The sequence below is a fragment of the Cynara cardunculus genome (genome assembly GCF_001531365.2).
Source record: "Cynara cardunculus var. scolymus isolate 2C chromosome LG 10, CcrdV1, whole genome shotgun sequence".
NCBI classification, from domain to species: Eukaryota; Viridiplantae; Streptophyta; class Magnoliopsida; order Asterales; family Asteraceae; genus Cynara; species Cynara cardunculus.
Window position 1 is genome coordinate 20,879,692 of NC_037537.1, and position 22,396 is coordinate 20,902,087.

A 22,396-nucleotide genomic window follows, 5' to 3' on the forward strand; every position below is an offset into this window, starting at 1 on the left:
TTGTAAAAGAAATATACCCTATATATATATATATATATATATATATATATATATATATATAGAGGGAGAGAGAGAGAGAGAGAGAGAGAGATTGTTTCAAATGCAACCCATCACATTTATACAACCAATGCAACCCATCATATTTGTACAACCAATGCAACCCATCATATTTGTACAACCAATACAACCCAATAAATTGAAATATTTATGAAAATGATGAGAATTCATTTATTATGATTTAAATATTTATGTAAGATAAATAAGGTTCATTAATTATAATCAATATTTTATATTAGGAAACAATCAAAATTCTATGAAATTACATATTTATTAAATTAAATGGACGGTTGCGATTGAGTTGTATTGGTTGTACAAATGTAGGGAGTTGTATAATAACCCACATCTCTCTTTCTATATATATATATATATATATATATATATATATATATATATATATATATATATTAAATTAAGAACAATTAATATACTAATATGAACTAAAATAAAGAAAGAGCACATGTTTAATTTTAAATTAAAACAAAGAATAAAAAATTGATCATAATAGTCATGGAGTTCTAGAAAGGGAAACCTTCGTTACAGGGTCGTTCAAAATTCTGATAACAGCGTTAACCCATCCAACTCAACCTGCAAGTAACCCAATTAAATTCAACCGTGAAACTGTCAACCCATGAATTAATTGGGTTAAGCACAATCCAGTCGCTGCTAATATATATATATATAGACTTGGGATCATGTGAGACCAGCCTGTTTTCGTGAGACCCGTGAGACCAACATTTTACACTTGAAACTTCACAGCAAAATGCTGTGAAGGTGACTTTTTAAAACCTTCACAGTGTTTTTGCCGTGAAGTTTCGACTTTTTTTAAACCTTTATAATATATATATATATTATAAAGTAGGGAGTGACTGAATCTTAATCGCTTAACCCCTAGACCTGTAATAATATATAAATTATATACAAGCTGTATAGCAAACAAATTCAAAACAATCATCTGTTGGTTGGTGATGTGATGTATTCTCTTTAATTCAGAACTTTTGAATTTTAATTGTAATATTTAAACAACTAAACATATATTTAGATAACTGTAATATTTTAGTCCCACAAGATTCTAATAATATATCTCTTCTTTTCTTCCAAAGAATTTATGTATAGTTTAATATATATAACCTGCCAACCCAACCTGTTAAAGGTTGGGTTGGTTATCCTTTTTATCAGGTTGGGCTCGGCTGAGATTTTTCTAAATCCCTGTAATTTGGTTGGGTTGTTTAAAAGCCGTAAACTGTTCAACCCGACCCATGTACACCCCTACTTGATTGTCCAACAAGCTCATCACCCATCTGCATTCCACAACCAAACCCTGTACATGAAAGATGAAAGCATTCTAGCATCTGAGTAGAGATGCACAAAGCCCAGTCGGGCTTTTAGGCCGGGCCTGGGCTTTTTTAGGCTAGGCTTGGGCAAGACCCGGGCTTCGGGCTTTTTATGCATCAGACTCTCTGACCATCATTTTACAATTCTAGCATCTCAACTGTTAAGGTTCCATTATTTGTTGGATATGTACCCACCACCCACCACTCACACCCACCCATCTCTCTTTGGATAGTGCACTAAAGATGAGAGGGATGTATGTATTGCTTAAAAGTTCACTAAACATGATTGCAAAAAGTACTTCATTTTCACTCAAAGTGTCTGTTTTCTCCACTGTAAAATAAACATGCCAACACTGCTCAGTTTTCAACCCCCCCCCCCATGGGCTTGCTTGCATTTGTATCTATAACATATATCTATACATTTAACAGGATCAAGAAGACAAACAAGTATGGCATGTTTCGAGAGGGCGTCGCCAGCACTGAAGCAGATTCTGCTCCAACTCTATCGGTAATATCTGCATCCCAATAAAAAACAAGTTCTTCAATATACATTTTCTTGAACCCGTCAAGAAACTTAGATGAAGTTTAATATCATGAATTCATCATCAGTGGTTGCTCCAATTAGCATCATAATTACATTCAAATCCCCCCAATTTATTACATCTGTATGGGTTAAGTTTAATTGTTGTTTGTTTATTGTGCTAAATAAGCTGTCTGAATGATATAAATGACCATATTACCTTGGATTAAGTTAAACGCTGAACTAAACATAGGGCTAGATACCTTTTGGCTGTTTGGCAGACAATTCTAAGTGTCTTCCATGTAGATTTTCCAGCCATGGAGGTGCGCCCGTATTCAGATAGCTTTCTAATGTCACCAAAAGCGCCCACAAAGTGGATGATCTGTCAGCAATCTGTTCAAGAATTCATCAAGATTCTTTTAATTGAATGAAAATGAAATACCCAAAAAGAAGTTTAAGAAACTTAGGTCTCTACTATTAGTTCCACAAAGATTAGAAAGAAAATATGGAATTGCTTGTTTTTCTTGAAAATGGCTGATCCCATGGCAAGCCACGACTGTAGGCTTCGCTCATAACCCTGAGGTCAATCTCCCAATGGCCACAAGGCATATGTAGATGGCAGGATTCGAACCCGGGTTGAGTTTATCATCCCCTTATCTTTATTTACCGCACTACCACCCTTGTTGTTGACACTTGGTTTTTTCATGGCAGCGCTGATAAGCCTTTGGCAATCGAACACCATTTGCATGAATTCGGATCTTTGCAATACCACATTCAGGTAAACTAAAAAAAATACATAAATGTCAAAGGGAGTACAGTACCTTCTAACAGGGGTTATTTAGAAGAATAATCTTCTGACAGATTTAAGAACGCCTATGCCTGCCAGACAGTTGAATGTCTCAAAATCTGTCAGAAGGTCATGCATTTAAAAAAAATTGTCAGAAGGTTATTCTCCTAAATAACACCTTAAAAAAGATGGGAACTTTTAAAATTGAATGACTGTTCTGATTCATCTAAGATGAGGTTTTTATCAGTCGTATGCTTCAGAACCACATCATGCCTACCTGTCTATCTCAACCCCTCTTCTATCCACGGGATCCTCAATCTCAACCGGACTTCCTCATTACACCATCGAGACCGTGAAGAGAATTTCTCAAGAAGTTGTCGAGATAGTTGAACCAGCAAGATTAGGATATCAGCTAACTCTAAAGCTCAACTTTGCTAAAATTCCACGGAAGAAAGGTAAATTATGCTTCAAACGGCCTTCTTGATCTAGCAAATATGTCATGGTAAAAAGAGTTTCACTGCTCATTTTTGTGATGTAGATGCAGTAAAAATAATAACAGAGATTTCATCGGTGCAAGCTGTAATTCTGAGCTCTCAGCTAAGAGAAATATTGAGGAACGTTAACACTCAGGAGATATCTCAGGGGAATTACAAACCAATTAAACTTGTCTATCATCCTAGGGAGCCTTTCTATGTTGTTAAACAGGTAATCTGTCATAAGGTCATGCATTTAAAAAAAATACGTCAGAAGGTCATGCGTTTAAAAAATATGTCAGAAGGTTATTCATCTTATAACTTGTTCGTTCAACATGCCACATGGCATATTCTAAGAGGATTTGATTCGTGTGTTTGTCAGCCAGCAAAGCTGACTGCAGTTTTCCCAATTCGCTTTAAAGAGGATTCAGAGGTGGTTATCGCAAAGGCCTTCTTTCAGGTTTGAATTCTGTTGGTTACTATTGCTATTTGTGTCTTTATTTCGGGTTTGAATTCATCAACCAACTCAACTGATGTCTCTTTTTGTGCTTCATTTGACAGGAGCTTGTGGATGTTGGAAGCTCAGGAGCGTGTGCTAGGGCACCTCCTTGCTACTGGTCGCCTATTCCACCTCCCGAGTTAAGAGGAGAATCTATGGAAGATTTGAGCACTAATGGAGGGTTTGTCTCATTTGGTATCAACCAAACTCGATGTTTGATATTCTTCGTGAATATATACATATATATAGTGTGTATATATATAGGGGCAAGTTCCGTTAGGAACCTAAAATTGATTAAGAACCCTGGAACCGCCCACAGTGCAACACATGACTTATTCATCAGGAAGGTGGACGTGTTATTCATTATGAATGTTGTAACATATTCATCTTCAATGTGATTCATGGTGAATAACACGTCCATATTCATCATGAATGTGTGATTCATGATGAATATTTATTTTGAAGAGATACATGGGGCGTTGTGAACGGTTCACGGGTTCCTAATCTATTTTGGATTCCTAAAGGAACTCCCTCCCCCCCTTATATAACAAGTGGGACATGTTGAAAGTTCAAACCGTAAATGTAATGAGAACCTAGGAACCAACTATTCGTGAATTACTGATTATGAATATTGTGATAGATATTCATGGTTGAATATGAATATCATGAATAATGAAAATGCATGATATTCATAATGAATATTCATGAATATATTAGGGTTATTCATCATGAAATAGTTGGGTTTCCATGTTCTCAAAATATTTACTGTTCTCATTTGAACCTACCCCTATCACAAGAAAAGATAGTTGGCATTCACAAAAGCATCCTTCAACCTATGAAATTTTCTGTACATTGGGGTTAATAATGACAGAAATATCCCCGCGACACGTTGAAGGCAAGAAACTAGACAAGACCGTATGGAACCTGCTCAACTTCAATGCATTAGTAAAATATCATGTAAAGGTAACATCCGAGCTGACACGAAATAGAGATCAAATTTACCAATTTGAAAATCTTAACAATCATTTTGATTCTCTAACAGTGCACCAAAGGCTTTGTGCAACGAAGGATGAGAAGCCGTTTGGAAAGCTTGGTTGAGGTAAAGAAGCCTGGATTATGAATCAAAAATAGGTTCTTGCTAATTATAATCTTTCAACGCAGTTTCTCATCAGATTGTTGCAAATTACAGGCCCTGCAGCAACCATTCATGGAAGAAGATCACCAAATCAAGAAAGTCAAAGGTATGCCAGCAAGTACATACATACATACATAGATACATATATATCTATATATATATTAACAAATTGTTCAACCAATCATCTCTAGTTCTACATAACCTACTAAAAGATCAAACCATCCGATATTATATCTGAATCTTGATGCAGGACGTAGAGGCGTAAAGAAACTGTTAAAATTTACAAGATGTACCATACTCCTGAGAAGATGGAACTTGGCAAAAAAGATGAAGATGATTCGTTCCAGAATAAGAATCCACGGATTCGGTAAGTTTCAAAAACGGTGGTTGACACTTCCGAGTTTCGCGTCTGTAAAGAGCTATCAGAAGTTGGACAAATCTTGTTCTTTTCGTTCATCTTAGAGAAACAAAATGTCTGATTGCAGCAACATTTGTAAGCATAATGATATCAAGAAGACAAGAACTAATACATCAAACAGCACTCTTATAAGAATCAAATTAATAAGACAACTTCCCTATTCAGCTTAAGGGGCTGTGCAAATTTCTCAACAATAACTATTGTGGAACCCCATATTAATCTCCATAAGAGCCATTGAGGAGAAAATTAGGGTTTCAACATATATCGAGTAGAATTGATCCAATTCGATTTGAGAATCCAAAATCCCCCCTCCACAGGCTCAAATTGTCCCCAAATGTCAAGCAGATAATCTCCAAAAGAGTAATCTGAATAGGGTTTCACATGGTATCAACACTTGGGGACAATCTGTACTCATCTAGACTCTGTTAGAGTAATGTAATGGGTTCCTCGTGTTCTGATAACTATGAATATACATGATCTAAGTGGTTCTCGAGAAAATTGAATCTGATACTCGTTTAGTGAGCAAATTTCTCACAGATATATTGAAACAAACAATGATTAATCGCAAGTATCTTAAGAGATTGCAGATGAGGAGTCTTACTGCTTTTACACAGGTTGGCTCTCAATCTTGTTCCGAATTTTACTTAGAAATCAAGCGCTCCGACGCTCTGCCACTGCGATGGGGTCAGTAAATTCTTTGATTGCTATCAAAATGAGTAAAGATAAATTGCAGCAAAGATTGAAATAATCTTTTAAAAACAATTTTTAATACACAAACAAACTATGTACAAAATCTTAAAAATAACTTATAATAAATTAAATACTATTAGTTGTGTACTCGTGCAATGCGACGAGAACCACAAATTTTAACGATTTTGAAGTTTCATTGGTTTTATAAGATAAGATTTAACGATGATATAAGTTACACTTGGTCTTTACATATTAATACAATTTGAATAAATAAGAGTTATAGTTCCAATTACAGACTATCAATGAAAAAATTGTATGTCAGTTTAAAATCCAGTATATTTAAAATCCAACATATTTAAACGACTCCATAAATGTATTCGATTTACACCAAGAGCAAAGAACCAATAAATTTGAGTTTTAAGATAAACACTCAAAACCAATAAAGAAAACTACAAATTTGACAGATCATAAGTCATGAAAAGACAAAAAATGATGGGTTTTAAAATGAAATTTCAACTGCTTACCCTCTTTCTTGTCCAGAAACTCAGATTAAGGTTGAATTAATACATGTGTATATATATATATTTCAAAAAAACCCAAGAACATATTAATTCACAACATATTATACAGTGCAATTTGGACAGCCTAACCCCAAAATATATAGTATATATATAAATAAATAACTATAAAAGTATAAATCGTAAATATTAAAAATATTTTTTCACAGTATATATAATATATAATAATATAATTAAGTCAAAAACTATTCAATATTGGACTCATTTCGAAGGTATTAACAAGACGATTATAATGGTGTAACTTGTTAAAATAAAGATGTATTTTTTAAACATGTTTTAATTGATATACAATTATGTATGCTAATTTGATAAAAGTTTAAAATGAAACATTTAAAAGTAAATGACGTAAAGTAAATTAATTAATTAATTATAGGGATATAAAGTGTAAATTTAAAATTAAGATTTTAAAAAAATAGGTTGTGAGAGGGTGAATGTATATGAGGGGGTGAGTATATGTGAGGAGAGGAGGGTGTGAAAAAATGAAAAAGTGAGTATAAAGGGTATTTTGGTCATTTAGAATTTTAAGACTTTAAGATTTTTGTTAAATTTGATTAATAAAATAGTATAGATTATATTTAATCTTAAAATTTTTAATCTATAATTAAAATAATATATAGTACAAGTTACCAATGCACGTTATTAATTTTTTTTCTCATGTTTCCAAGAAACTTTTGATACATTTCACTCATGTTTTCACCCTCTCACACCTTCATGTTTTCTCCCCATCCCCAATGTGAGATTCAAACTGATATTCATCATGAGTTATTAAAAGTTCTCTCATTCATCTCTCATTTAATTGCTCTAGAACTCTCCCTCTCGCTCTCGATCTCTTGATTATTTGCTCTTAGTGTAAATCAAACACATTTGTGGAGTCGTTTAAATATGTTGGATTTTAAACTGTCATACATTTTTTTTCATCGATAGACTGTAATTGGAACCATAACTCTTATTTATTCAAATTGTATTAATATGTAAAGACCAAATATAACTTACATCATCGTTAAATCTTCTCTAATAAAACCAGTGAAACTTCAAAATCATTAAAATTCACGGTTCCCGCCGCATTACGCGGGTACACAACTAGTTTAGTATAAGTCAAAAGTTATCCATTTAAGTAGAATTTCATTTAAGGTCATTTTTACTGACCTTAATGGATAAGATTCTAGTAGGTCAAAACATGTATCATATTCAACAATTTGCCTAAGAACTGTGTAAGACTCATCACTTTTAATTACCGAATAAAACTTTCGGTCATTGTCATGGCTCTTACCGAATAAGATTTTTGGTCCTTAACATATTAATCCGATATGATAACTGATCTGACAAGTACTTATTGGATAAACGTCTAATAAACAAGTCCTTAAAATTTATAACTAAATAACCCATAAGAAAAGGTCGAGACTGTAAAGATATTTTTGATTTCCCATAGGGTATATTTAGATATACTAGAAAGGTACTCGTACAATTCAGCGAGATACATATTGAGTTTAATATTTCATTTTATTCTTTATTACAGTCGATGTTATAAAAACGATGATGTTTTTATTTTTGAATAAAATATAAACTTGAAGATATCATAAAAATTTGACAAAAATATATTGATATTAATATCAAATTAACTATTTAAAATTCTTCATTTTTTGTATAACTTTTAATTCAATTTTTTAATTATAATTCAATTTAGGTTTAATAACGAAGTAATTTATATTTGGTTTAATAATATAATTTTCTTATAATGGTAATTATTTAGTTAGAACTCGATAATTATCCTAATTATATTTTAGATTTTTTATATTTTAAAATGAGATGTTTATCCTCTATTTAATTATGTTTATCCGCAGTCAGTTACACGAATTCAAACATGAAGCTTTAATAAGTTGTACTTATGCATAATTTACTTGTAATCTCGAATTTTAAGTAATATGTATCAATATACAATACTTTATGCATAAAAATGATTTTTAAGAGTTTTTATCAAATACTTTATAATATAGTATAGATAACATTCATATGAACTTGGGATCTGTAACAAGTGACTGCTTTTTTGGTGGTCCAAATTTATCGCTTCGAAATCTAAACTGATTCCTCCACTTAACACTCTTAAACGATATTTCTTATGTCACTCGTGTGCCCCTTTGCATGAGGGCAATTTTGTCTTTTTATGTCTACATTTAAAGTAAATTACATTTTTGGTCTCTCGTCTATGATTGGTTTTTTGGTTTTAGCCCCCACAATTTGTAATAGTTACAAAGTGTAGGGACGAAAACCAAAAAACAACTATAGACAAGAGACAAAAATGTAGTTCACTCTTTAATTTATTCTTAAATCCACAACCTCTTCACAAGTTTTAAAATGCGTTCTTATATATGAAAATTTAACTTTCATATACAAGAATGCTATTAAACTTGGTAGAAGGTTATGCTTAGGGCTATGAACGAACCGAACGTTCAACGAACCGTTCGTGAACCATTCGACGGGAAGTTCGTTTATGTTCGTTTATTTAATAAATGAACGGACATGAAGATTTTTTTTGTTCGTTTAGTTAAACGAACGAACATGAACAAGAGTCTCGTTCGTTCATTTATGTTTGTGAATGTTCGTTTACGTTCATTTATATCCATTCGTTTATGTTCGTTTATATATTAAATTTAATATATATATTTTTGTTTATTTACTTGAATTCAAATAATATTTATTTATGTTCGTTTAGCCCTTTCGTTTAGCATGTTAACGAACGAACATAAACGAACACGAATACATCTGATTTCTAAACGAACAAACATGAACACAGAGATTTTCGTTCGTTTACCGTTCATGTTCGTTCGTTTGTTCGGTTAAGTTAAACGAACGGACATGAATAAGCCTCCGTTCGTGTTCGTATACAACCCTAGTTATGCTAATAATAAGTCTCTTTTAAAGTTATTAAGCAAAATAGTCTTTTAAATTTGAGTTGGGTGTGTCCATGAGAATCTTGATAGAAAATAGAGATTTTAGAGAACTGATCTTTCTTTAGAAAGAAGAGAATATAGAATATTCTTACGTCTTGTTTGGTTTGCAGGATTAAATAGGATTTTTGTAGATTTGGAATTAAATTTCGTTCCAATCATATGCTTGTTTTAAACGAATGCTTGAAGAGAAATGAAACAAAAGACGTTATAACTTGACCACTTGTGTTGTGGCGCACTAGTTAAGTCTCAAGGGGATGTTAACGGAAAATCTCATCTACCATGGATTCAAATCCAGGCACTATCAAAGCCCTTGTTGCCATAGAAGTTCACCAACGACGACTTCAGGCCATTCGTGATACGTTGAAATCCGAAAGTTTGATGGAATTGAATGGAATTGAAATGGTCAATTCCCTTGAACGAATTTCATTTATCCGTCTGTTTCATTCTTTGAGTTTTGATAAGGAATTTGGGATGTAAATTTCTTGGGTTCTAGCAAAGAATTTCGATTCCTTCATCCCATTCTTTTAAGAAAAAATATTATATTTTTATATTTACTCAATTTCATTCCATCACCACCATCGTCTATCTCCACCGCTGTTGTTACCATGGTCGCTTTTATCCATACCATCATTATCACCGTCGCCTTCACACCTAGCACCACCACCATCACAGTCATCGCCAATATTACCACCACCGCTAGCACTACTACCATCAACACCATTACCGCCTCCGCTCCACCACCACTATTATATCCAACAGACCAAAAAAAACAAATTATGAAGGGATGTTTTGGTAATTTACCACTAGATTATTATAATTTTGAATTTATATTTAACAAACCAAGCAAAAAAATTGTAACTTTTTTGACAAATTTCATTTCAATTCCTGTCAATCAAACACATAATCAAAAACGATTGAATTCTATTCCAATCCTGTGACAAATTCCAATTCCCATAGATTCCATTTTGTAAATAAAAAACCACCTAACTCTTAATGCGTTAGTGATTTACTGATTTAACTTGTGAGATGTAGAATTTTATTGTATAGCTCTCCGAAAGAACCCTCGAATCGAAAATGATTTTTTTTATTAACCTAGATATCCAACCCGCCATGCGAACCGACTAATTCCAAGGCGACCACCTGTTTTGCAAGTAGCCCGGAGTCACTGCATTTGAACCTCCGTGGCCACAAAGAGGATTTTTGTTCCTTCTTAGATTTGAACATGAGACCTCCAGACACTTTTGACCTTTGGAGTCAAACTCAAACCAATCAGACACCACCCTTGTGGTTTCGAAAATGAAATTTCCAACATATATTGAAGATAAATTATCGAATTCCAAATTTAACCGAAGTAAAACTATAACATTATTAGAAAAAAATGTACCAAAATGCTTTACAAAACAGTACAATATTTTTGCCCATGACTTCATATCCAACCAGTGGGCCCTAGTAAAAACCACAGCCAATGAGAGAGCAAGGATAGATTTCAACCAAAGAAAGTGGGCCCCACATTAAGGGAGAAGAACCTATACAACAGACTGGAAGGGGGAAATCAACCAGAATTTTGGAGCCACAGAGTATATATGTGGCTCTTGATGCTTCTTCAAACAAAAGGTTCTCAAACTTACACCAAACCCACAAAATCATCCCTTCAAAATAAACACAAACAAACCCCAGTAAAGTAACCAATTCCCATCACAAATCCCACAAAACCCCCCCTCCCCTCTGAAGATTATTCATTTTTATGGCAACATCATCAGTTACTGCCACAGGGTTTTCTTCTTCCTTCCATGGAAGTTGGGGGACTTCCATAGCCGGTGAAGATTATTCGACCCTGGTGGCAAAGACTAAACCCACTAGGGTTCGAGTTGGGAAGCCGTTAAGATCTGGACCGATGATGGGAAACGTCAATGAAGGAAAAGGGCTTTTCGCTCCGGTAGTTGTCGTCACTCGTAACATCGTTGGAAAGAAGCGATTCAACCAGCTTAGAGGAAAAGCAATTGCTTTACACTCACAGGTACCATATAGACCCACATCTTAAATACTTGTTTCTTTGTAATACATCTACTCAAACTATTGAAATTGCAAGAATACGTGGAATCCCGTTAGATTTCTCTCCAAAAAAATGTTTCAAGAAAGGAGATTCCATCATATATTGTGGAGAAATGGTCCAATTCTAGCCGACTTGGGACTCTAACACATCCTCTCCAATAGAGGCTAGACGGGCACAGATCGCCCTAGACTATCGAGTCTCTAGAGTGGTAGACTACGGCTTTGGTACCCGACTGGTCTACTTCTAGTCGATGTGAAACTAACAGAAACTATTGAATTCAGTACTCTCTTAGGTTTAGATACATGTTTCTGCAAGGCTTTTACTTCATCCGGATTTGCTAGTCGAGATGTTCAATCGTTCTAAGAAAAAATTGCAAACTAAAGGGAAAAGGAAAATAGCTAACCTCATAATCTTGTAGAACAAAAACACACCCTGCAATAAGAATCTTGGATACAATAAAACTGTCAAGATTATTAGAATTTCAAACAAGTATATATCAAATTTTGATTCTAACCTCATGAATGAACATCATGGTTTTCAGGTAATCACAGAGTTCTGCAAATCAATAGGGGCGGATTCAAAACAACGGCAAGGGCTGATTCGTTTGGCAAAGAAGAACGGAGAAAGACTCGGATTCCTAGCTTAGAAGTGCAGTTTGAAGATCAAAGATTCCAAGTTCCAGGAGAAAGTTGAATTTTACATCCATAGTATGTATTAAGAATTTCCAGATGTAAATACTTTCCTCATCTGGTTCCAATCAAACATATAAATCAAATTCATGTATCCCCCATCATATTCACTTCATATATTGTAGCTTTAACATCATATGAACCTGATCACTATTGTCACAGTAGAAACTTAAAGTGTTAATAAGGATGTGTGGCTACCTGATGTTGTGAAGTATGTCCATCAGTATCAAGATGCTTTTTTGTTGATTGAACACATTACCAGATACTAGCATGGTACACTTGAGGCCCTTGATCTGCAACTGCAAGTGCTGGTTAGTTTAACAAAGGAGACTCGAATATGTTAGATCTCAAGAGTTATTTGATCATAAATGACAGGATAAAATCAATTGGATGGCGTATTGTCTGCTTTCCAAATATACTAATTTGACTGTATTAGCCTTGGGTATCATGAATTGAGTATTGGGATAATCCAATGCATACTCTAATCTTAAAGACGGTAAACACGAGTTCCTTATATACACCCATATTCCATGTTTTACATATTTTATATGAGATCAACGGTTGTAACACCCAAAATCCTAAATGGGTGCCGTTACTTTCTTTTGATACTACTAGGTCTTATATGCGAACTAAATTTAACTTTATTTCTTTTATATCTTACTATTATATAAGAGTTGAAACATCAATGTAAACGTAACTCAAGAGCTTAAACAAAAATTGCTATTTATTAGAATACGTAAGCTTTAAGCTTTACTGAGTAGTTCTAGTTTCATGAATAAACAATTTTCATAATACTTATCAATTTGTGAGTAATAATTCACTAAAACGCTATATCATGCATAAAAATACTCTTTTGAAATCTCAATTGCGACATGTAAGTATGCCATAATTGTCTTGAGGTTTGCTAACCATGGGGTCCATAAAGGTTGGCCCATAAGGTCCATTTGCAAGACGTCCCTTCATTCTATATCCCGTAAGTTGAATATTTAAGGTCATAGATAACATGCATAAAACTTTCATGCCTCATGTGTAAGATACATATAAATTGCATATATTGGCTATATAAATGTATTCTTATTTCATGTAAAGCAAACATGCCATAACATCTTATCAAATTCTTCATAATGCATAAAATACATTTATATAGCATATATGTATCTCTATAAATCTTATAACGTACTTATCTTGTTTTGAGCTTACTTCTTTTGATTTCTCATCTCGAACTTGGTATTATATTGAGAGTGTTTTCTTACTTTGGTAGGGAAATAATGGTTTCATTTCTACCACTATTTATAGGTAATTACAATGCATTAACTACTTGTTCTTTTTGCTCCATGATTGTGCTCTTACGAAAGTTTAACACCTCATGCTTAAAATAAAAGAATCTTGAACCACGAGGGTGGTGCCTGATTGGTTTGAGCTTGGGCTCCAAAAGTCAAAAGTGTCTAGAGGTCCCAGGTTCAGATCCACGGAGGAATAAAAATTCCCTTGTGGACACGGAGGTTCCAATACGGTGACTCAGGGATACCTGCAATTGCAGGTGGTCGCCCTGAGATTAGTCGGCTCACATAACGGGTTGGATATCCAGTGAATAAATAAAAAAAAGAATCTTGACACATGATGCTTTTAGCTTTTATTTGTGATGCTTACTAGGCTTGCTTTGTCATCAATAACTTTGCCAACACATGCTTCCGGCATTGACAACTCATAACTAGCTTGCTTTGTCATGCTCGCTAGACTTGCTTTGTCATCAATAACTTTGCCAACACATACTTCTAGCCTTAGCAACTCATAATTAGCTTGCTTTGTCATAGTTACTGGGAATGCTTTGTCAAGTATTTAGATTTGATTTTTCATGTTATTTAAAATATGATGATCTAAAATTAGCCAATTTTGCTGGAGCCCTTTTAGTGCACTTAATTTGATCTACTTGTATTTAAGGCTCAAAATGTTGAAATCTAACAAATATAGAAACTAGGGTGTTAGAAAGGCTATGGGCGGGTTAACATGCAACTGCACAACAGTTACAGCGGCTTATGGATAAGGTTGAAACGGATAAGAAGCGGAGGCAGAAGGCTCAGAAGCTCCAAGCCAGAAGCCTTCTTAGCCAGACCCCGCAAGGGGGCGCCTTGAACCAGGCCTTATGGCGATCTAAAGTGATAGATGCAACATTTGTAAGTGTGCACTCTGCACCTCCTAACTCCACATCTCCTAACTCACGTTATGTATGCCTTTTCACCTAGTCGATCTCTTGTAGTTCACAATTACACAATCACACCAAAATAGCTTGATATACTAAAATCACCAACAGGCAGTTATAGGAAACATAATATAACATACTTCAGTTTGTACACGAAATCAATGTTGAAACACATAATGTCATCATACAATGCATCCAAATACAATATCCTAAGTCCTAACCGTAAAAGACTAAGTCAATAATTTGAGCGTGTACAAAACGCTTCAATGGAATTGAAATTCCCAATTTTCTTCTTGCATCTTCTGCAACAAGCAACTGATTGGGGGAAGAATTCCATGTGTATCATATCAACTACATATCATCTAAATTCTATAGAACATGGTATTCAGCCTCATGGTGATATTTGCCTATGAAAATGTTGAAACCCGCGGGGTGCGATCAAATTAACTTGTAGATATGGCAAATTCCAAGAGAGAAAACGATTTCTCCTAAATTTTAAGTGCACAATCAAGCAATTGGAGTACCGAAATCAGTTAACTGATAAGTAGGGTTTACCACAAATAGAAATCCTATTCAACATCGAAGATTCTGCCAAACGCAACTGCATATTGAAACCAAACATCCTCTCGTATAACCTATGGAGGTGTTCCTGTAACAAATCCATCAGAGCTCTGCTCGAATCCACCGTCGATCCGTCATCGCCGGCAATAGACTTGAAACAAATCACTGGAGCAAGCAGTCCAATTTTAGTTAAGCATAAGCAATTAAGGGGCTATTAAGGGGAAATTAAGGGAGCGTTTGGGATTGCTTTACAATAGCTGTTTTTTAAATTATTTTAGTCTCGACATTGGTGAGAAGTTGTTTTCTGGTGTTTGGATAAGGAAAAAAATTATTTATATTAATATCAAACCGGTAATAAGTTGTTTTTGATAAGTTAATCTTTCATAACTTATGAAAAACTGTTTATTACCWGTTTACAATTTTAACCATATTTTATTTAACTTCGGTTTGATACCACATAAATTAATAAACACTTTAAAAAAAACATAAGTTGTTTTAAATAAGCAATCCCAAACACCCCCTAAGATCAAGTAAAAATACGTTTTTAATGATATATATATATATATATATATATATATATATATATATATATTTAGTAGATTATAAAATTTGTAATTGGGTAACTCAAATACACTTTAAAAATGCTTTTTGTTATAATTAAAATTATATTGTCTTACAAAATATAGCGAGAAACTGAGAATTATGAATGTTTTTTTTTTTTTGCGTTTTTTGTGAATCGAAAACTTGATATGTAAACCCCTAAACCAAGACACCTATATATGGTGTTTAAAAGACAAAAAATACAAAAAAAGCCCAAAAAACGATGATAAACAGCTAGTTTTTTGAAAAATAACGACTACATTTAAAAAAACAGCTACATTTTTTTAAAATTGGGTTGGGTCGGGCCAGACTGAGCCGGTCCATAACTGATCCCTAACCGGTCCCGATCCCACAAAACACAACAAATCCATAACTGGACCTAAATTTTGGCCCTATAATAAGTTCTTACCGATCCCAAGCCGGTCCTTGACCGATCCCAATCAACCTACAAACCTGGGTCGGACCGGCCCTGTTTGGCAATCACTAGTTTTGAAATACATATACGTTCGGTATGTAGATGGCGCTATTCCGGTGTAACAGGCCCATGACCTTCCATTAATGGGCCCTAAGCATTTATGTGGGCCGGTTGGCGGGTATATACGTGGAACGGTGGAAGAGAGGAAAGGGCACGTGGAAGAGCAGCGAAGAGAGTAAGCATCATCTCCATCTCTTCCTCAAGCGGTTTAAGACAGAAGTATCATTCAGACGAAGAAAGCAACACACAGTAAACGAAGAACAACAGAAATGGCATCGAAGGGGATTGCAGCAGCCGATGGCACTTCCTTGACACCGGAGGCGGAGTGTGAACCGTTGACTTATGAGAGGAGAGTCCGGACGGACTTGGAAACTCATCTTCCTAAACCTTGTATGTTGTTACTTACTTCATCCTGAATGCATATCCAGATCACGTATGATTTTTAGGAAGAATTTGATGATGATGATGATGATTATATTTTGTGCGTGTGTTGTTACTTGAACTTCATCCAAAATGCATATCCAGATTTCGTGTAGTTTTTGTGAATTGTGATCTGTGCGTGTGCTGTTACCTCATCCAGAATGCATTTCCGAACTTCCTATAATATTATGAACAGTTCGATGATGACGACGACTCCGACTCTGTGATGTGGTGTTAATTGAACTGTTGGAAAATTTGAAATATTTGATGATGATGATTTTGTACGTGTGTTCTTACTTCTTCCTGAATGCATTTTCGAATTTGTATAATTCTTATGAACAGTTTGACGACGATGATGATTTTGTACGTGTGTCGTTACTTCATCTTGAATGCATATCCAGGTTTCGTTTAATTTATGTGAACAATTCGATGATGATTTTGTGCGAGAATGATTTTCAGACTTGGCGAGGGGATTGGTAGCTCCAGATACAGAGCATCCAAACGGGACGCTAGGGCACAGGCACCACGATATGACTGTTCTCCAGCAGCATGTTGCCTTCTTCGATCAAAATGGTGACGGAATCATTTACCCATGGGAGACCTATGCCGGTGAGCTAGTTTTGAATACCATCGTCCTATGAATAAATCAACATTCTATTGAATGCTAGTTGAGTTGATCCTTTTGTCTGAACATGTTTCACAAAGGAAATTATGATCGATGATCCCCTTTTAGCTTCAAATTCGGATTAATTACTTGCTATTGACTCATTAGTCATTATTAAAGTCGCTGAATCTTATTGATTTTTTCTTGTATGACGTCTCTAATTAAATATACAATAAGAATTATGCATACAGGTTTAACAATATGAATCGACATACTGTGTAGGAATGCGTCAACTAGGGTTCAACATCTTAATATCCCTGTTGGCAGCCATCGTTATCAATATAGGGATGAGTTATCCCACCCTCCCTGTACGTTCTTCGTCTTTCTCTGACCCCAAATACACTCCTACATCGAACCATCTTTTAATGGATGTATTTTGCATGAATTTTGTAGGGGTGGTTGCCTTCGATTTTCTTCCCCATATACATCCAAAACATACACAAGGCAAAGCATGGAAGCGACTCAGCAACTTATGATACTGAAGGAAGGTCTGTACTCTGTCCTTGTCCACCTGAAAATAAGTGTTGGCTCTGTTCTGATTTTTGTACTGAACCTAATGCGTTCTTGCAGATATATGCCTGTGCACTTTGAGAATATCTTTAGCAAGTATGCTCGAACAGTGCCAGACAAGCTCACACTTGGAGAGATTTGGAATATGACAGAAGGGAATCGACTAGCGTTTGATTTCTTTGGATGGTTAGTTCAAATCAACCCTTAATTAGCTTTTCTTTCCAACACTATATCCTTCTAAATTTAGTTCAAAGTGATACTTGGAGGAGTGGTTTTATTAAGGTGGACCATGTCAAATCACATTGCGTGAGGTGAACCATCTAGAATCATATTGCGTTTAAGATTAATTACTTTAGTGTGGAGAACCATCTAGAATCGGATTATTTTGGGAGTAATCTAACGAGCTTCTACCTTTTCTCATATGGATTATTTAGTCTTAAAATTTATGTCAATTCCCTGTAAATAGGATTCCTTGTCAGCCCTCTCTTAAGGAGAAAAGGTTATAGTGTGACTTCCATTGTTAGGATCAATGGTGATGACTTCCTCTTTGAGGAAAAAATAGTAGAACAATGATGAAAGGAGAAGACATAAAAATGTTACCCACAAGTGTTGCAACCAATTCTTACCATTAAATCATCCGTAAAAATGGAAAAATTGGAGCAACATTCAAATGATCTTAGTTCAATAATCTTTGCATGCATCCTTTTCCTGGATCCTGTAGTAAATTAGTAATAAAGGAGAATCGAACACGATATTTGAAAAGATGGTTGTATATTCTTGGAGTATATACAAAATCTTTATATACATCAAAACATACACACTTGGACCTCTGTAAGACGGACTCATATTTTTTTCAGCAGTGGTACCATTTTACTATAAGAAACAAATGCAGGTATACCTTTAATAAAATCATCATTGGTCCGATGGTTAGTTCATTGTTTTTCATATGTGAGATTTTGTGTTCAAGTCTTTTATTGCACTTTTTTTCAAAAATATAATAAATCTGAAATTAAAAGTAAAAAACCAAGGATATGGCACTGACGGGACTCAAACTTGGGTCTGGAGTGGAAGAAAAGTCGTGCAAACCAACTCTACCAAAGAGGACTTCTAATCTTATCGTAGTTTCAAAGTATATACGGTGGTACACAACAAATTGATACAATGACATTTTCACGACATTATAAATTTTTACACTACGACCGAGGAACGAAATGGTGACACAGTGCAACCACAAAAACCCCTTGGGTCCTTCCCTGAACCTCTGACCTCTAGGAATGAGATCTGCCTGTAATCGCTTGTCCAAATGAACCTTTGTTGATGGTCACTCTCTTTTGACAAGAAAATCAAATAAAACACGAAAGGATTATATTCAGTGGTAAGTTCCCGGTTGCAATGCAGGACTGCAGGGAAGATGGAGTGGGCGATATTGTACGCACTTGCTAGGGATGAGGAAGGTATGTTGTCGAAGGAGGCGGTCAGGCGGTGCTTTGATGGCAGTTTGTTCGAGTATTGCGCCAAGAAAAACAGGGCGGCTGTATACAACAAGACGTATTGAACAAGGTGGTGTCTCTAAAAACTATATGCATGGTGTTAACTAAGTTGTGTGTTGGTAGATTGTTGTTATTATATGTTTTTGTGGTTGGGAGGTTAGGTATATAGAGAAAATAAGACTGTAAGAAAGATGTTGCCTCTTTTGGTTAGAATTAGTGTGTGTGTGTGTACATATTTGTGGTGTGGTCAAGTTGGTGCTTATGTATCAAAATATATCAAAAAGGGAGAAAAATTAATGAAAAATTGTGGGGGTGTAATGGTAGTTGATTCTATAAATGTAAATGTATTAAGTCTGATCTTTGCAAATATATCTTTCATGTTATTATTTTTTGTTGCAAAATTGTAGGGTTGGAGATTCTTTGACAGTTGTTAAATGATTTGGTACGAGATGATTAAGTGGTCAACAAATTAAGAAGCGTATAAAATGAAATTAAGATTTTGAATGGTCTAGGGAGACTCGAGATATAATGTGGAGGGTTTTAGATTCAGATTTTTTTTTACTAAATAAGATTCATTTCTTGATGAAATTATTAAGAAAAGCTCTTATAAACTAATGTAAGGGGACGTTTATTGAACCCTTACTTGGTAAGTGTTTATCGGATAAATTTTCTCATTAGATGAATATGAGAAGGGCCACGAATCTTATCGGGTAAGAGCGATAAAAAAGATGGAGAGTTGTACCCGGTAAGTGAGGATGTCGACTCTTACCCTGTAAATAATTGCATTCGATATGTTTTGATGTACTAAAATTTTACATATTAAAATAAATTATAATGTTGATTCATATCAGTAAACACTCACCGGGTAAGTATTTGGGTAAATGTGTATACCAAAAAAAATACCCTTTTGAAATCAAGTCGTTGTAAGCCTCAAAAAATTCTTGCAACAACGTGTGTGTGACAGCACGAGACCCGATTGGCCCTTAGTAGGTCTGCGACCATGGTTCGTGTTGTCTTATTTGAAACTTGTTTAAACATCATGAAAACTTGTAAACTGGCTACCAATGCTAGTGGCCGACTTTAACCGATGCTAGTGGACGAATTTAAGGGATTATTTATTTAATGCTTACCTTAATCAGCGGTTACCAAGTAATATTACCTTAACCAGTGAATATGGCAAGAAACCAAGAATTACGGTAAGAACGAAGGTAGTGACTGAGAATCTTATCCGGCAAGAGCGGAGATAATGACTGAGAATCAAACTCGGTAAGTGAGGACGACCGGCTCTTACCCGGTTAGCTCTTACCGATTAAACTTTTGCATACAACGTCATTTTAATAAACTAAAATTTTACCCGATAAGATAAGTGATAGTGTTAATTTAACCGATAAACACTTATCGGACAAATGTTTAGGTAAAAAGCCCCTAAGAACGAGTCCGGTCAAAATCATCCACATTTAAATTAATGTAATGAGGAATTTGCTTAATCATTAAGGACTAAGGTAGGTAGTGATTTGTAAGAAATAGTCATTTTAACTATACCCCTTCCATTATTAACGACACATGTGTTGAATTTTTTTTAGAATAAGGTTCAGTTTTTTCCGTACGAAATGTATCATCAAATATTCAAAGAGAATTGATATATGTCATATTCAAAGTTGGAAAGAGAGGGAATAACTCAAATAAGGAGCTGTTTGACAGTTGCTGAATGGTTTGGTGCAAAATGATTAAGTGGTTAGAATGATTAAAAGGCTCTCATGATATAGTGCAAAATGAAATATAATTATTTGGTAATTATTTACAACGAAATTAGGACGCTAAATGGTTAAGACTTAAGAGAGGCACATGATACAAAATCATTAAGAGACAGACTTTTTTTTCGCCAAACAAGATTCACCTCTTAACGATTCAAATGTTGCATTTTAATGAAACTATTAAGAGGTAAACAAACAACCCCTAAATTCCATTCTAGATGTAGGAGGAAAGGGAATGAAAGAAATTAAAACTCTTTAAAAAGATTATTAAAATTACAAAACTATCCAATATTTCATAATAAAAAATATATTTTTAAAAGGTATATTTTCAAAAAAGACATATTTTCTTTCCTTTCTCTCTTATTCAAGAACATGATTTTCCCACTATGCAAGCCGACTAATCACAGGACGACCACCTGCTTTGCAGATAGCCCAGAGTCACTGCATTTGAACCTCTGTGACCACAAGAGGATTTTTATTTCTCCATGGATTTGAATCTGACTTCTGGTACTTTTGATCTTTGGAGCCAAACTCAAACCAATGAAATACCACCCTTGTGATTATTACCTACATCTTTTAGCCCACAATAACTACATATAATTGGTTAGTTATGTTCTAAAGTAAAAAACAAAACTAAATTAGGGAGAGCAGACGACGATAGTGTGACGAAAGAGTTGTGTAAGGGGTTTTGAATGACGTAGGGTTTATGAAGGTAAGACTGATTTATTTATTTTAATTTAAACATTTACATTTTTGGGTTAAAATAATATATAACTAATTTCTAGAAGTTTGATTATTTATTTATTTAAAAAATAATGCTAAGAGATTTAATCATTCAAAATTGAAAAATTTAATGAATTATTTAAAAGATAAATAAAAAGCGTTTACTGGGTTTTTTTTTTTAATTTTCTTTTATTTTTTATAGTATGCTTCCAACAAAATTTTTAAATGTTCTTTTAAAATAGGAAAAAGTACAATAAAAACCAATGGACTTTCTTGTTTGGAATGATTAAGTCTTTGGACTTCTTTTTGGAACAAATAAGTCACTGGACATTCCAAAACATGTTAAATAAGTCCTTGGACAATTTTTTGGAACAAATAAATCTTTGGACATTCCAAAATATGTTAAATAAGTCATTGGACAATTTTTGGAACAAATAAGTCATTGGACATTCTAAAAAATGTTAAATAACTCCTTGGAATCCAAAACATGTTAAATAACTTCTTAAACTTTTATAAAACATGTTTGATATATTCTTATGACTTGTACAACTAGTTAAAGTGGTAAAATAGTGAAAAAAATCCGAAAATATATTTTGTCAGTGATTTTTGAAACTAAAAAAAATAAAAAAATTATAAAAATATTATTTTTAATTAAAATAAATTTCACCAGTAATCTTTTTAAATCTTTTTTTAATTTAAAAAATCACATACATGATATATATATATTTTTAATTAAAATAAATTTAATAATAATTATTTTTTTTTGTTTGAAAAATCACTAACAAAATATATTTTAATTTTAATTAAAATAAACTTTA

General features: G+C 34.1%; 3 protein-coding genes and 3 long non-coding RNA genes across 6 annotated transcripts; 3 read left to right on the forward strand and 3 right to left on the reverse strand.

Moving 5' to 3' along the window:
* The first annotated feature begins 1,641 nt into the window (after nt 1–1,641).
* On the forward strand, nt 1,642–5,770 carry LOC112519434 (actin-related protein 2/3 complex subunit 2B). The gene is made up of 10 exons (XM_025127545.1): nt 1,642–1,899; nt 2,623–2,689; nt 2,946–3,153; nt 3,237–3,403; nt 3,554–3,631; nt 3,733–3,865; nt 4,542–4,633; nt 4,713–4,769; nt 4,860–4,911; nt 5,056–5,770. Exons 1-10 carry the CDS (start codon nt 1,841–1,843, stop codon nt 5,265–5,267), a joined length of 1,125 nt encoding a protein of 374 aa, XP_024983313.1. The 5' UTR covers nt 1,642–1,840; the 3' UTR covers nt 5,268–5,770.
* Nucleotides 1,828–3,050, reverse strand: LOC112518913. Its single transcript, XR_003069879.1, has 4 exons — nt 2,976–3,050; nt 2,733–2,817; nt 2,175–2,304; nt 1,828–1,906 (listed from the first exon to the last, which is right to left on the reverse strand). It is a non-coding gene; the product is annotated as an uncharacterized LOC112518913 (long non-coding RNA).
* Nucleotides 3,109–5,883, reverse strand: LOC112518914. Its single transcript, XR_003069880.1, has 4 exons — nt 5,825–5,883; nt 4,673–4,862; nt 4,456–4,594; nt 3,109–3,183 (listed from the first exon to the last, which is right to left on the reverse strand). It is a non-coding gene; the product is annotated as an uncharacterized LOC112518914 (long non-coding RNA).
* A 5,119-nt stretch (nt 5,884–11,002) lies between these two features.
* On the forward strand, nt 11,003–12,317 carry LOC112519428 (protein PROTON GRADIENT REGULATION 5, chloroplastic-like). The gene is made up of 2 exons (XM_025127539.1): nt 11,003–11,456; nt 12,034–12,317. The coding sequence occupies exons 1-2, from the start codon at nt 11,184–11,186 to the stop codon at nt 12,136–12,138; spliced, it is 378 nt and encodes a 125-aa protein (XP_024983307.1). The 5' UTR covers nt 11,003–11,183; the 3' UTR covers nt 12,139–12,317.
* Nucleotides 12,239–15,112, reverse strand: LOC112519429. The gene is made up of 3 exons (XR_003069912.1): nt 14,937–15,112; nt 12,380–12,480; nt 12,239–12,331 (listed from the first exon to the last, which is right to left on the reverse strand). It is a non-coding gene; the product is annotated as an uncharacterized LOC112519429 (long non-coding RNA).
* A 1,094-nt stretch (nt 15,113–16,206) lies between these two features.
* LOC112519362 (peroxygenase-like) lies at nt 16,207–19,389 on the forward strand. The gene is made up of 6 exons (XM_025127430.1): nt 16,207–16,407; nt 16,897–17,046; nt 17,324–17,409; nt 17,495–17,589; nt 17,672–17,797; nt 19,010–19,389. The coding sequence occupies exons 1-6, from the start codon at nt 16,287–16,289 to the stop codon at nt 19,164–19,166; spliced, it is 735 nt and encodes a 244-aa protein (XP_024983198.1). The 5' UTR covers nt 16,207–16,286; the 3' UTR covers nt 19,167–19,389.
* The last annotated feature ends 3,007 nt before the right edge of the window (nt 19,390–22,396 follow it).